This window comes from Chiloscyllium punctatum, chromosome 29 (assembly GCF_047496795.1).
Source record: "Chiloscyllium punctatum isolate Juve2018m chromosome 29, sChiPun1.3, whole genome shotgun sequence".
Classification (NCBI taxonomy): Eukaryota; Metazoa; Chordata; class Chondrichthyes; order Orectolobiformes; family Hemiscylliidae; genus Chiloscyllium; species Chiloscyllium punctatum.
The window spans coordinates 63,641,996-63,657,470 of record NC_092767.1 but is presented as its reverse complement, the minus strand read 5'-3'; the positions used below and the strand labels follow the sequence as shown (position 1 = coordinate 63,657,470).

Here is a 15,475-nt window from a genome sequence, read left to right as displayed (position 1 = left end):
TTAATTCCTGTCCCAGGTTGACATAAAGCATGATCCAAATTCTTGTACTTAAGAATCGCTCCTTATTATGGGCCATTAGATTCTAGCCACAGGTAAACAAATTAAATTAGATGAACTGTAGAAAGTAAAATTCTAAACCCATATAATCTCCCCTTTAAAATTCAGATCAGCATGGGAAAAAAGCACATGGACAGAGTCTTTGTTCATAGTCTTTGTTCCATAGTCTTTGTTCATAAGGTCTATTAGGTTGGTCTCTGAACTTTCCAATTCAAAATCATAACTTCTAGTATCTGCTGTAAAGATGAGCTGAGTTTTCTCTAATTGTAAGTGGCTTACTACAGACCTGGCTTCTCTCTATCTTGTTCATAGCCCAAGCTATTTAGCTGCCTGACAAACAGTCACTTTGATGGCAGGCAGAAGGCCATTGTCATGAATTGCGAACTAGGAACCAATTATCAATCAGTTTCACTTGTAAACAATGGTATGCCTCCAGTTCACCTTCATTTCTAGAATCCATAGTGACCCAAAAGGTTCATAATAGGTGTCAAATTCTTTCCCTCCCTTGCATTCAAAACATGGCAACCATCCTTGTAAATGCCTGGGTTTAAAATCATTCTTCTTTTTAGTCCATATCATTGAAAAGCACAAAAAATAAGAAGTCCTAGTCTCTAAAAGGAAGAAAAAAAATTATCTGATCAATCTTTTCTGATTTTAAAAACAAGTACCTTACTTGATAATATTGAGAGATTTTGGGTTCAGGCGCCACAAATAATGAACACTGGCAGTCAACTATTCAGAAGTAATGTTATTACAATTTGTTAACAAGCCTCAGTTCAGATTTAATGTATTGGCACATAGACTGGGAAAAGTATCAATCTGTGATAGCAGTTGAGAGCAGTTCATTGATACCAGAGAATGAATGGAAGGTTGGCACTGAGCCATGATGATCGCAGCAGCTTGTAATCATTGTAATGAATTGTTGTGACTTTTAATTCTTACCTTGTTCTAGTCCCTGACGACTCAGAATTATTTGAGCTTGCCCAAAGAGTGGGATCTAGAGAGCAAAAACTACAATGCTGAGCCAATTAATTCATTAGAGTTCTGTACTGTACTGAAAAAATCTACTTATTAAGGATCCTTAATTCTTACCGTATCAAAGTGCCCACATCCTTAGGTGTGTGAAAACTCAGTTAATATGATAGTGATGTTCAAATGTTCCCATAATTTAGCAACAGAAAATGGTTACTATTACATGTCATTTTATATCTTGTAACCCAATATTTTCAACCAGTCCAAATAAAGCAGGAGTGTTGACAATAATTTTCAATTCCTCTGTGGCCACAGGAGAAATGACAGAATGTAGACTAGATGACAGCCAATGTGGTACCATTATTCAAGTAGGGAGGAAAATATAAACCAGGAGACTATAGGCCAGTCAGTCTAACCTCGCTAATGGGAAAACTATTGGAAGCAATTCTGAGGGACAGGATTAATCTGCATTTGAGAGGCAGGAATTAATCTTGATTGGTCAACATGGTTTCGTTAAGGGGAGGTCATGTCTGACCAACTCGATTGAACTTTTTTAGAGATGACCAGATGTTTGCAAGAGCACAATGCTTTCAATGTAGTCTACTTGGACCTCTGCAAAGCTTTTGATAACATCCCACATTGGAAACTGGTAGCAAAGGTAAGAGCCCAGGGGATCACGTTTGACTACTTGAATCCAGAACTGGCTGAGTGGCAGGAAGCGGAGTGTGATGGTCAAGGGGTGTTTTTGACTTGAAACCTGTATCCAATGGGCTTCCAGGGATCAGTGGTAGAGCCTTGCTCTTTATGATATATGTAAATGTTTTAGGCTTGAATGTATGAAGGTCGATCAATAAATTTATGGATGAAATGAAAATTAGTGAGGTAGTAAATAGTGAGGAGGATAGCCTTTGATTGCAACAGGATATAGATGGACTGGTCAGCTGGGCTGAAGTTGCAAATGGAACTTAATCCTGATAAATAAGGGACACTTGCCTTTATTAGCTGAACAATGCAGTTTAAGAGCAGGGATGTAATGCTGGAACTGGATAAAAAATCGGATAGACCGCAGCTAGCATATTGTTTGCAGTTCTGGGATCCACATTATGGGAGGGATGTGATCAATAGAATGCAAAGGAGATTTACCAGGATGTTTCCTGGGCTGGAGAATTTCAGTTATAGTGGGTTTGTTTTCCTTGGAGCAGAGTAGACTGAAGGAAGACATGATTGGGATATGTAAAGTTATGAGGAGCATATATGTACAGTAGACTGGAAGAAACTTCTCTTTGTGGTAGGCATCAATGATTCAGGATGGGTTATAGAGATTTAAGGTAAGGAGCAGGATGTTTAGAGGAGATGTGAGGAAAAGAATGATCACCAGAGGATGGTGGGAATCTGGAACTCACTGCTTGTAAGGGTGGTAGATGTAGAAATCCACATAACATTTATGTGTCTTATAGAAACAAACAGTTGCATTAATAACCCCATATTGAAAATAGCTAATTTTTTAATAATGTCTTGGAACTATCAATTAAACTGTGGCTTGTGCAACCCCACCAATAATGAGGAAGAGGTCAAGTAGAAATAATGTGACAATGATAGTGTTTAGACTATGAGAAAGTGAGAACTGCAGATGCTGGAGTACCAGAGCTGAAAAATGTGGTGCTGGGAAAAACACAGCAGACCAGGCAGCATCCAAGGAGCAGGAGAATCGACGTTTCGGGCAAATCAGGTTTCTTGCCTGTGCACTAAGTTAAAGTGGCCCAGCCATTTTCTGAAGAAGGGCTTACGCCCGAAACGTCGATTCTCAGTGTTTAGGCTATGTCAGCAAAAAGCAGCTGACATTTGTAGAGCAGATTTTTATCCATACTGAGACAAGTTTTTGTTAAAGCTAAGTGCGGGGGGGTGGGGGGGTTTAAATAATTGTACAGTTCGACAGTCCTATGTACACTGCCCCACTCTTCGTGGGCATTTATACCATGGAACACACATGGTAGGTTGAGATCTTTCTGAAATGCAAATCAGGTTTCTTGTTTGTGCACTAAGTTAAAGTGGCCCAGCCATTTCCTGTTCATACCTGTGTTTTTCACAGGATCCCCATTACCCCTTCTGGTAAAAATGGGATCATCTGGAAATTGGGTCAGATCTTCCAGGTTCCATCTGCTGTTTCTAAAAGCTCTGAAGTCCATGCAACTCTGAGGAAAATCCAGTCATTGATTGGTTTCCTTAACCTAAATTTTCTATTATCCGGGAAAGAAGTATATTCTTTTTAAATTACTCAATATTGCAAAAATGAAATTCCAGTGCAGCAAGAGATTATGAAAAAAAATCGAAAGTACATGAAAAATTAAATGTGATTTGGTATGGTTTGCTGTATTCTGAAATAAAACTGTATATTCAAACAACAAACATTGTTTTGATGGAGTAATAGTGTTGTTAAGGTGGAGTATATATTTTCTGTTGTTTCAAAAGTAACAAAAATATGCCTTTGATGCATACTTAGATTTGTGACAATTTGCGCGAGCTAACTTATAAAATGAAGCCTTTTAAAATGTAAGGTTTCAATTGCATTTTCATTCAGATTTCAGTATGCTAAAAAAAAATTGTTTTTTGAATTACACAGCAAACTAGAAATGGACCATCTCTACATGTCATATGCCGATATAATGGCAAAGGTTAGTACACAGTCATTTATTCTAATAGATATTTAGAGGCATTTCAACAGACACTAAACAATAGCATGAAGTGATTTTATTTTTAAACATGAAATACACTTGTGAAACTGCTGTGTTGTATACATTTCAACAAAATTTATTTTTCACATTTGAAAATCGAAAGGTAACCAATATTTTGAATCAGTTGCTGCCTATCATGCTCTGTTTTGCTACTTTTTCTCCAAACAAAAATCCCTGGGGAATCCAGCAGTTAAAATTTCAAGCTGGTGACTCCCTGATTATTCAGTCAGACTGAAATCCCATGGTCTCTGCTCTGCGTTCAATAAAGTTATAGTCCGTGTCCTAAGCCACCTCTAACCACTGACTCCATCCGAAATTTTGAAGTTCAAGGTCAGTAGTATGTTTGTGAAGATCTATTCATGCCTGTAAGTGCATACCAGTCGCATCCATCCCAATCCTCCAACACAACATGTCGCCAGTGCATAGTGGGAATCTGGAGACCTTTTTCCAATGCAAGTAAGTTATGGGTGCCAGGGATATGCAGCTCCAGTGGCAACAATAGCTTTGTTACAGTGAAATAATTAATTGCATCTAACACTGATTACTTGGTTAGGTCCAGGATGTTGGAGAAACTCAAGATAGCTCTCCTTTAAGTGTGAACTTCTCTTGTAGTGCCTGCTATACAAGTGCAGAAGATCTAGCCATTGCTGTCCCCACCACCACCTCCAAAACGATTTAAACAAATTTACTCTGGCATTTATGTGTTTTGATTTTTGGTTAATCACATTAAGTTGTTCCCATATTTATGTAAAGTTAAGAAATAGATGGTAATAATCAATTGTCATTAATTGTGAGCATCTCTAACGGTTTGTTCAGTTATGCGTAAGGGCACTTCTGGATATAAAAAGAGAAATTATAAAACAGGAAAGGGGCTCACATGGTGCAGTGGCAATGTCTCTACCTCTGACCCAGAAGGCCTTAGGAGTTTGGACCACGCCCTGCAAAAAGTAAAATCTGTAACACTGAGGTAAAGGGGCTATAAGACTGAGTAGTCAGTAAACTCAATCCACAAAGGAGTTGTCTTTGTTTTCCGTATCACCAAATAGCTTGGATCAAGATTGATCTAATACAGTACTGAGGGAGTGTTGCAGTGTCCAAGGTGCCATTCTTTATTAAAGCAAGCCCACATATGTTTACTTAGGTGATAAAGATCCTGTGATGCTATTTTAAAGAAAAGTAGTGGACTTACGGCTCACACTGAAGGACAGAAAGCCAGAGGTTTTAAAACTGATTCCAAATCTGCAATGTTGGGGAATCTCAACCAGATACTGATCGAGTTACTATCGTTAACCTACATAATTATGAGAAACATTGATCAGTCGCCCCTTCAGATCACTATCCAGTTTCTTTGTCGGAAATCCATACATGTGGGTGTTAACTGAAGATAGCAGAGACCTCGGCTGCTTTAGCATGGCTTTTGCACCATCAAGCCTCCGACACAAGTGCTGGCCACAAGGATGTTTCTACATAATCATAGGCCACAATTAAAGAGTGGGTGTAAAAAGTATTTAAGCTAATGCAAGCATCCTCACTTGTAATTTTATCATTCATCATATTCATATGAGAATGCAGAGTTCCTGTAGCAACTTCCAAAAAGAAACTAAATGCTTCCATAAAACAGATATGAAATCATGGTCCAGGTCATCGAATAGGAAGATAGTTATCCAGAAATGTAGATAGGAGTTGTGTGTCAGGATCTTGCGGACGTCCCAATGTGGTTGACTCTATGGAACTTGCCCCAGAAATTGAAACTTCAGCTGAATAATTATCTAGCATGTGGAAAACTCTGAAACTATTCCCAACTCTTGAAAAGTTAGAGGAATGAAAACCTGCTCAAACTCCTGGATAATTATAAGACTGACCGATCCAATTCATCACTAAAACACAAAATAAGCCCCCTTTCCTCTAATCTGACACAAATACTCTCAAACATGTAACTCCATGCCCCTACAAATTGATTCCACCCTGTTTTGACCCAACTCTCCCACCCCTCCTCCAATCTTGACATCTGCCCTCCCCTTATCCTGACTAGATTCACTCCCGACAGCCTTCAATTCTCCCTTATCCCTGCTCCACACAACCTCTGCGAAGTCTTGACTCACCTGCTACCCTGTCCCCTCACTCAGCAGGTATGCTACCCACACACCAGTTACTATGACCACCACACACTTGCTAACTTAATCTTCCAATCACCAGCCATGCTGCTGCTGCTACTTCACCATCAGGCACAGTACCCCCCCACCCAACAGCCAAACAAATCCCTCAGCCACCTGGCATCCTACATACCTTCCAACTTACCTTTCTGTAAATAGCTGCCAGTGTCTTTAGAATCTTGAAACTGTGTAACACAGCAGTTACTGCTGCAAAAGGTTTCAGTACTTATCCATCCCATTGCTGTCTGCATGGATTCCTGGACTGTGCTGCTCTGACTCCAAAGTTCAACCAGAAGTCTCCCTTACAGGGAAGTGGGCATCTTTTAGTACGCCCTATGTTGGAAATAGGAATTCTCACCCTAACAACATATTGTAAGATTTGAACCTTTATGAATTAGTATAAGTGATACATGGAACTATAGTAAACGTGTTTATTTTGTGTTAATTTTGTAGCCTAATTTGTATTGTGGTCCTTTCTTCTGATAAAATTAAGAAGTTACTCACTACTGTTTTTTTATTTCAGAGTTGTCATATTAAAGAGGAAGGTGGTGAGGAAGAAGATGAGGAAGCTGTAGAGCTTACCTTTGAAGTAAGTCAGTAATGAGCTACCAAATTTTAAGACGGTTTAAGTTCTAAAATCCAGTCCCTGTCCATCAAATAAAGCAACCAGACAATTGAATAAATTCTGGGGGTTTTTACTCTGACTGAAAATTGTACCTACTAGGTGGCTGCTATGTAGGTGCAGTTCCACTGTAAAATGTCATGCATCACTAGTACACATAATACTGCTCACCTTTTTATTTATGACACATCATCAACTGATGATTTTTCCATTTCTAATCCCATTAACTTCTTTTATAAAGTCTTCATTTGAATATTTATCTCCAATAGTAGCTCTTTCAAATTCTGCAGTCCTCCAGTATTCTCACTTTCTTCCCTAAAAACCACAGCTGAATGCTTAGTAAGCATCTCTCTCTCTCTCTCTCTCATCTTATTTCTGAATATGATAAGTCTCACTCATTCATCATTCCTATGTTAGTTACTCTAGATTGGCTCCAGTCTGGCAATGCTTTGATTTTAAAATTCTGATTCTTGTTTTCAAACCCCTCTTCATCTCTGAATCCTACTGCAGTCTTATAACCTACGAAGATCTCTGTTCTCCTCAAATCCTGTCCTCTTGTATATCTCTGATCTTGCTGGCCTTACCTGCTGCTGGAATTCCCTCCATAAAGTTCTCTGTCTTTCTGCCACTCTCTCTCATCTGTTAACACAGAATCTTTAAAACTCATCTCTTGCCAAAGTTTTGGTCACCTGCCCTAACACCACGTGGTTTGATGTCATAGTTTGTTTATTTGATTTTCCTGTGAAGCTTGTTGGGGCACTTTACCATGTACAAGTTGCACTGTGTGTACAAGCTGTCATTGTACAACAGGGGCCTGCCTCTTGTATTTTGTCTGTCCTGGGTTTGTATATAAAGCAAAGCACACAAGTGATAGAGTTCAGGAATTTCCCTAGTATTTCTCACTACCTTCTCTTGTAATTTCAATAAATCAAAGCAAATGTCATGTAAGGATTAGGACTTCTGACAGAATTCTGCTGAGAAGCTCCAAGATAATGTAACAAGCTTTAAATCATGCTTGCAGTGGGTAATAGAGTTCTATCATTGACTTGTTTTGTCAATCAAGCAGATGAACCAATTATTGAGCTACAAAAACTCATGCTATTGTACAATCCTCTTAGGAAAAAGAGATGGAGAAGCAAAGACTCCTCTACCAGCAATCCAGATTGCACAGCCGGGGAGCTGCTGAGATGGTTCTACAAATGATCAGCGCATGCAAAGGTACAGATTTTAAAATATGTGAAGTTTACAAACATGAATTTTTCAGCTTCACTAATGTAACATTTAATCCGCATCGCTTCACTCAATCTAGTCTACTGTATTCACTGCTCACAAAGTGATCACCTCTATGTTAGGGACAGGAAACATGCAATGGACGACCGCTTTGCAGAGCACTGATGTTCTGTCCACGAAAATGACTTGAACTCCCTGTTGCCTGCTACTTCAACACACCACTGTGTTCCCTCGCCAACATCTCTACCTCGGGCTTGCTGCAGTGCTCCAGAGACACTCTGCGCAAGCTGAAAGAACAGCATCTGATTTTCTGCTTGAGGACTCTGCAACCTTCAGGACTCCATATCAAGTGCAACAATTTTAGAACCTAAGCACCTTCTCCCATGTCCTTCCCTCAAAACCCAGACCTTGACATCCATGACCTGCTACCACAGCCTATGCATTGTCAGCTGCTAATGGTCTGATTCCCTCAGGCTGACCTATAATCCATTTTTCTCTCTCGCTCTCTCTTCCTCTGTCTCTCGCGAACTCTCTCTTGCTCTCTCTCTCTCTCTCTCTTACTTTCTCTGGACTCCATCTCCACCTATTGTTTACTCCTAGCACCCACCCACCCTATCTTAAGCATATATACCAACCTTTCCCTAGCTACTCTGTTCTGAGGAAAGGTCACTGGACCTGAAGTATTAACTCTGCTTTCTAGAACATAGAACATAGAAAAATACAGCGCAGTACAGGCCCTTTGGCCCTCGATGTTGCGCAGATCCAAGCCCACCTAACCTACACTAGCCTACTATCCTCCATATGCCAATGCCCGTTTAAATGCCCATAAAGAGGGAGAGTCCACCACTGCTACTGGCAGGGCATTCCATGAACACTCAACTCGCTGAGTAAAGAATCTACCCCTAACATCTGTCCTATACCTACCACCCCTTAATTTAAAGCTATGCCCTCTCGTAATAGCTGACTCCATACGTGGAAAAAGGTTCTCATGGTCAACCCTATCTAAACCCCTAATCATCTTGTACACCTCTATCAAGTCACCCCTAAACCTTCTTTTCTCCAATGAAAACAGCCCCAAGTGCCTCAGCCTTTCCTCGTACGATCTTCCTACCATACCAGGCAACATCCTGGTAAACCTCTTCTGCACCCGTTCCAGTGCTTCCACATCCTTCCTATAGTATGGCGACCAAAACTGCACACAATACTCCAGATGCGGCCATACCAGAGTCTTATACAACTGCAACATGACCTCAGGACTCCGGAACTCAATTCCTCTACCAATAAAAGCCAGTACGCCATATGCCTTCTTCACTGCACTATTTACCTGGGTGGCAACTTTCAGAGATCTGTGTACACGGACACCAAGATCCCTCTGCTCATCCACACTACCAAGTATCCGACCATTAGCCCAGTACCCCATCCTTTTGTTACTCATACCAAAGTGAATCACCTCACACTTACCCACATTGAACTACATTTGCCACCTTTCTGCCCAGCTTTGCAGCTTATCTATATCCCGCTGTAACCTGACACATCCTTCCTCACTGTCAACAACTCCACCAACTTTCGTATCATCCGCAAACTTGCTCACCCAACCTTCTAGCCCCCCCTCCAGGTCATTTATAAAAATGACAAACAACAATGGCCCCAAAACAGATCCTTGCGGAACACCGCTAGTAACTGCACTCCAAGATGATCCTTTACCATCAACTACTACCCTCTGTGTCTTCTTGCAGCCAGCCAATTCCTAATCCAAACCTCCAACTCACCCTCAATGCCATACCTCCATATTGTTTGCAGTAGCCTACCATGGGGAACCTTATCAAACGCCTTACTAAAATCCATATACACCACATCTACCGCTTTAGCCTCGACAACCTCCTTAGTCACCTTCTCAAAGAATTCAGTAAGATTTGTGAGGCACGATCTGCCCTTTACAAAACCATGCTGACTATCCTTGATCACATTATTCCTATCCAGATGTTCATAAATCCTATCCCTTACAATTCTCTCTAAGACTTTGCCCACAACAGAAGTGAGGCTCACCGGCCTATAGTTACTAGGGTTATCCCTACTCCCCTTCTTGAACAAGGGAACCACATTTGCTATCTTCCAGTCTTCTGGCACTATTCCTGTAGACAACGAGGACATAAAAAACGAGGACATAAAAATCAAGGCCAATGGCTCTGCAATCTCCTCCCTTGCTTCCCAGAGAATCCGAGGATAAATGCTATCAGGCCCAGGGGACTTATCTATTTTCACCCTTTCCAGAATTTCCAATACCTCTTCCCTACATACCTCAAAGCCATCTATTCTAATTAATTGTGACTCAGTATTCACATCGGCAACAATGTCCTGTTCCTGAGTGAATACTGACGAAAAGTATTCAATCAGTGTCTCCCCAATCTCTTCAGCCTCCACACGCAACTTCCCACTTCTATCCTTGACTGGACCTATTCCTACCCTAGTCATTCTTTTATTCCTGACATACCTAGAGAAAGCCTTTGGGTTTTCCCTAATCCTACCAACTAAGGACTTTTCATGTCCCCTCCTTGCTGCTCTTAGCTCTCTCTTCAGATCCTTCCTGGCTACCTTATAACTCTCAATTGCCCCAATTGAACCTTCACGCCTCATCTTTACATAGGCCGCCCTCTTCCCTTTAACAAGGGATTCCAATTCCTTATTAAACCACGGCTCCCTCAGAAGAACCTTTCCTCCCTGTCTGACAGGTACATACTTATCAAGGACACTCAATTGTTGCTCCTTGAACAAGCTCCACATATCAATTGCGCCCTTGCCTTGAAGCCTACTTTTCCAAGCCACGCATCCTAAGTCATGCCTCACCGCATCATAATTTCCCTGCCCCCAGCTATAACTCTTGCCCTGCAGTGCACACTTATCCCTCTCCATCACTAGAGTAAAAGTCACCGAATTGTGGTCACTGTCCCCAAAGTGCTCACCTATCTCCAATTCTAACATCTGGCCTGGTTCGTTACCCAGAACCAAATCCAGTATGGCCTTACCTCTTGTTGGCCTGTCTACATATTGTGTCAGGAAACCCTCCTGCACACATTGGACAAACGCCGACCCATCTAACGAACTCGAGCTATAACTTTCCCAGTCAATATCAGGAAAGTTAAATTCCCCCATAACAACCACCCTATTACTTTCACTCTTCTCCTGAATCATCCTCGCAATCCTTTCTTCTACTTCTCTCGGACTATTAGGAGGCCTGTAGAAAACTCCTAACAGGGTGACCATGCCTTTCCTAATCCTAACCTCAGCCCAAACTACCTCAGATGGCGAGTCTTCATCCATCGTCCTTTCCACCGCTGTAATACTATCTTTGACAAGCAATGCCACACCTCCCCCTCTTTTACCCCTACCTCTGACCCTACTAAAACACTTAAATCCTGGAACCTGCAACAGCCAATCCTGTCCCTGTTCTACCCATGTCTCCGTAATAGCCACAACATCGAAATCCCAGGTACCAACCCACGCTGCAAGTTCACCTACCTTATTTCGTATACTTCTTGCATTGAAGTATACACACTTCAAGCCACTTTCCTGTTTACAGACACCCTCCTTTGAGATTGATGCCATGTTCCTAACCTCCCTATACTCCAGGTCCTGCACCCTAAAGCTACAGTCTAGGTTCCCATGCCCCTGCAGAGTTAGTTTAAACCCTCCCCAAGAGCACTAGTAAACCTCCCCCTAAGGATACTGGTGCCCCTCAGGTTCAGGTGTAGACCATCCTGTTTATAGAGGTCCCACCTTCCCCAGAAAGAACCCCAGTTATCCAGAAGCTGGGTTTTCCAGCAGTTTCTGTCTTTGTTTTTGTTTCTGATTTCCAGCATCCACAGTTCTTTGGGTTTTGTTTAATCTTAACTCACAGCAGTGGCCGAAGACCCAGAATAAGGTGTCAACATGCGGGAGGGAATCTCCTTTGTATTTGCATATCACCTGCCTAGCTCTGAGCCTTTTTTGTAGCATGAAGTACATGCTGTACAAACTTTAAACTACGTCTTATTCATCCTGTCTTGGTATTTGAGGAGAGGTAGAAGGAAGTCAGACCCAGCCAGCTTGGAGTTGCAGAGATTGAGTAGCTGCTTTAAGGTGGGGCCAAGAGAAGCTCTCCTCCTCCTCCACATTTCACAGCCAGAGGTACTCTCACTCGAGCTAGTTTTGTTGTTCCAGAAATGTACTTGTGTCAGTTTCTTGAAGAACGGTAGCTGCCTCAGAAAAGATTAATCTTTCTGTGAGGGCCCATCCAAGTATCTAATCTGTTTCCGAGTGCAGGTGTCCCGTCCCCCCCATTTTCCTTTGTCAAATATGGAAGGTGAGATATTTACCGTCAGTAGGCACGCACTTCACTGCTGTCATTTTGAGAAACTAGGAGGGGACTGCACAGCACAATTTCTAAGGCAGTGCCTGTTAAGTTGTTTCTGTTTCACTCCATGCAAATCCACATAATGAAGTAGTATGATAATGCAAGCACTGCTCTGATTATATAACATATGGAGGTGCCGGTTGGACTGCGGTGGATAAAGTCAGAAGTCACGCGACGCCAGGTTATAGTCCAACAGGTTTATTTGAAATCACAAGTTTCTGGAATGGTGCTTCTTCGTCAGGTGAAGTGGAGGGAAGCACACAGGCACAGAATATATAGGTGGAGAGATAATGGCAAAGTAATTTTTGATCTATTCTGTGCTTGTATGCCTCCCTTTCCTTCACCTCCGACAACTTGTGATTTCAAATAAACCTGTTGGACTGTAACCTGGTGTCCTGTAACTTCTGACTGATTATTTAACTCAGTAACCTTACCAAAAAGACAAATAGAATGTAAAGTAAAAATACAAACAAGACAGCAATCTTGTTAGCTTCAGCTAAAAGATGTTCTTGAACATTCAGCAGATGCCTGTTTTGCAAATATTTTTCAGGTGAGCCGGGTTCAATGGTTTCCTCAACCCTGAAACTTGGTATTTCCATTCTGAATGGTGGTAATTGTGAGGTTCAACAGGTAAAGAAATACTAAACACTAATTTAATTTTATTTACTCAATGTCAGCATTGTCATACAATGTAGAGTGTCTCTGTTGGGTGGAACCTTTAAGCCCACCTTCAGTTTAGTCAGCAGACTGTGTGTGACAGTGTGAGTTATTGTTAGGACTGTTCCATGGCTGCAGTCTGAATGATCTTGCTAATCCCACTGATGTTAGGTGGCTGCATATAGGCCATAGCAAGTTCAGACACAGGTTAAAACATTCACCATAGGCGATTAAAGCCAGGTGAATGAACGTTACTAGCTGCAGTGAGGGGGCCCTTTCTCCTTCCAGTCTTCCTGCCATTGGTCCTCAGCTGTTACTCCTCGGTGTTATGGGGTTTAGTTGTGTGAGTTGGAGTGAGGAAACATGCCTTGCTGGTGAATTGAGGAGGTCGTTATATAAGGCAGGCTTGGGTTGGAGTAGATCTTTTCTGGAAGCTAGAATATTGTTCATCTTCCTAATGTAGGAGTGTGGGTAGTATTGCTCAGGACTAGGAGCAAGGGGAGGTGAATTGGTCGAAGACTGCCTGGGATGATGCATGTTATTGAGTTGCACTTTGTGAAGCATTCACAGAATCCCTACAGCATGGAAGCAGGCCATTTGGCCCACAGAGTCCACACCAACCATCTGAAGAGCATCCCACCCCAAACTCTACCTTATCCGTGTAACCCTACACTTCACGTTTTTTTTTATACTGAGTATCATGTCAACATTTTCATAATGCATTATATTTTTATAGTTTTGAGAGAAATAGAATATGCACAACAGTGATTGATTCAAGAAAAATTTTCTAATTGCTGTTGTACACCTGGTAGAGTTGATACAATACAAAAGTTAATCATAGCATAACCATATATGATTGTGCACTAAATTGTTAATAATTACATTTTGTTCAAGAAATGCATCACTGTCCAAAGGCTGAAATTCAATGTGATTTGCATCAGAAGTTTTATATAAAGGCTAAGTAATCAGGGTAAAAATGTTGAAGTATTATATTCTTTGTTTAGAAAATGCTAGACTACCTGAAAGAGAAAAAGGATATTGGTTTCTTCCAAAGCGTGCAAGCTCTCATGCAAACCTGCAGGTGAGTGCTTTTCACTGTGATATTGCAAGGCAGATTGTTGCAATTCTGCAATTTTAACCCAGCTACAATAAAGTTCCATAGACAGGGTCGCCAATTTGGTTACATTTCCAGTTCACTCAGTCCTCGTTTTCTGCAGATTCACCATCTGCAGATCTGCACACTTACAATTTCAGCCCCGATCCCATCTTTTGCCTGGTCTGATTGTGTGGTCCTTCCTGGTAGATAGGCAAATTACATGCTGCAGTATCTGTATTTCTGTTACCTGTGGGAAATCCGTGTCCCGTCCCCTGCAATTAACGAGGATTTGGTGTATAAATCATTGATCAACTAATACTATATCATTACATTCACAAAGGGAAAATATAAGAGTTCTGCTTGTGCGATAATAATGTCATCACATTATAATGCTAGAACCAGTACAATACAAGGGATGGAAATTTATTAGGAGAGGTTTGTGATATTGAGATTAATTCCATTGGAATAGAATGAGGTAAAAAGAGATTTAGTATTGCTTCATAAAACTGTGACAAAAAAAAGAAATTGTTGGAGAAGCTCAGCACGTCTGGCAGCATCTATGGAGAGAAAACAGTGTTAATATTTTCTTGAGAACTGACAGAGGCTGGTAAAAGGTGGCATTTTTGCTGATGACGGAACCCGACCAACATCCCAATTCACCTCATGTCCAAACAGTGATACATCTTCCTTCTAAAGCAGCGATTTGTCTATATTGTATTTGCTGCTCACAGTGGTCCTCTCTGCACTGGAGAAACAAAACAGAGACTGTGTGACTGCATTGCAGAACACCTATGTTCTATCTGTGATAAATAACCCAGGGTTTCCACTTGTCTGCCACTTCAACCCATGTTCGTTGGCCAACATCTCTGTCTCAAGCTTGCTACTGTGCTCCAGTGAAGCTCGACGCTAGCAAAAAGAACAGCATCACATCTTCTGCTTGAGGACCTCTAGCCTTCCAGACTCAGCATTGATAATTTTAGGACTTGAACACCTCTTTCCATGACGTTTACCCGCCTTAGGCCCTGTCATGACAAGGGCTGCTTTCAGCACAGCCAACCCGTTTTCACCTACTCATGGACTTCATTATCAGCCTCCCTCTTTCCCTGGCAATCTCTGTGTGTGTGTGTCTCTCTCTCTCTTTTTCTCGCACTCTCTCTCTCTCTCTCTCTCTCTCTCTATATATATATCTGTCTCTCTTTCTCTGTCAGTCCCTCTCTTTGTCTGTCTGTCTGTCTCTCTCTCTCTCACACACACACACACACCCACTCATGTGTCCTGGGGCTTTAGTCCTAGTGTCGTTAGCACCATGTTATCACCACACTACCTTTCTTTTCTTCTCCTCTTCACCCCTCACCCCTTGCAAGAATCTGGGCAGTATGTGCTCCTAGGCAGAATCTTGCATATGAAATGCAGGGAATAATTTTATCAAGATTCTCTAAATTTAGCTTTTGTTTTTCCTCTGCACTCCACCCACTCATTCTCTGACTGTGGTGTTATGTAGTGAGCAGCTTGCCAACAGTGATTTTGAAGCCCCACTGATGAATGCTCTTCTTGTTAAGTAATAAG

At 41.5% G+C, this 15,475-nt stretch overlaps 1 protein-coding gene across 12 annotated transcripts in view; it reads left to right on the top strand.

The window, feature by feature from the left end:
• LOC140454477 (ryanodine receptor 1-like) overlaps window positions 1-15,475 on the top strand; it is a 400,334-nt gene that overhangs the window by 317,375 nt on the left and 67,484 nt on the right. For all 12 annotated transcript variants that reach the window (XM_072549257.1, XM_072549253.1, XM_072549254.1 and 9 more), the window contains 5 exons: window positions 3,650-3,701; window positions 6,438-6,503; window positions 7,655-7,754; window positions 12,707-12,786; window positions 13,818-13,894. In XM_072549257.1, the coding sequence (XP_072405358.1) occupies window positions 3,650-3,701; window positions 6,438-6,503; window positions 7,655-7,754; window positions 12,707-12,786; window positions 13,818-13,894 (375 nt within the window). The remainder of the gene's footprint in view (window positions 1-3,649; window positions 3,702-6,437; window positions 6,504-7,654; window positions 7,755-12,706; window positions 12,787-13,817; window positions 13,895-15,475) is intronic.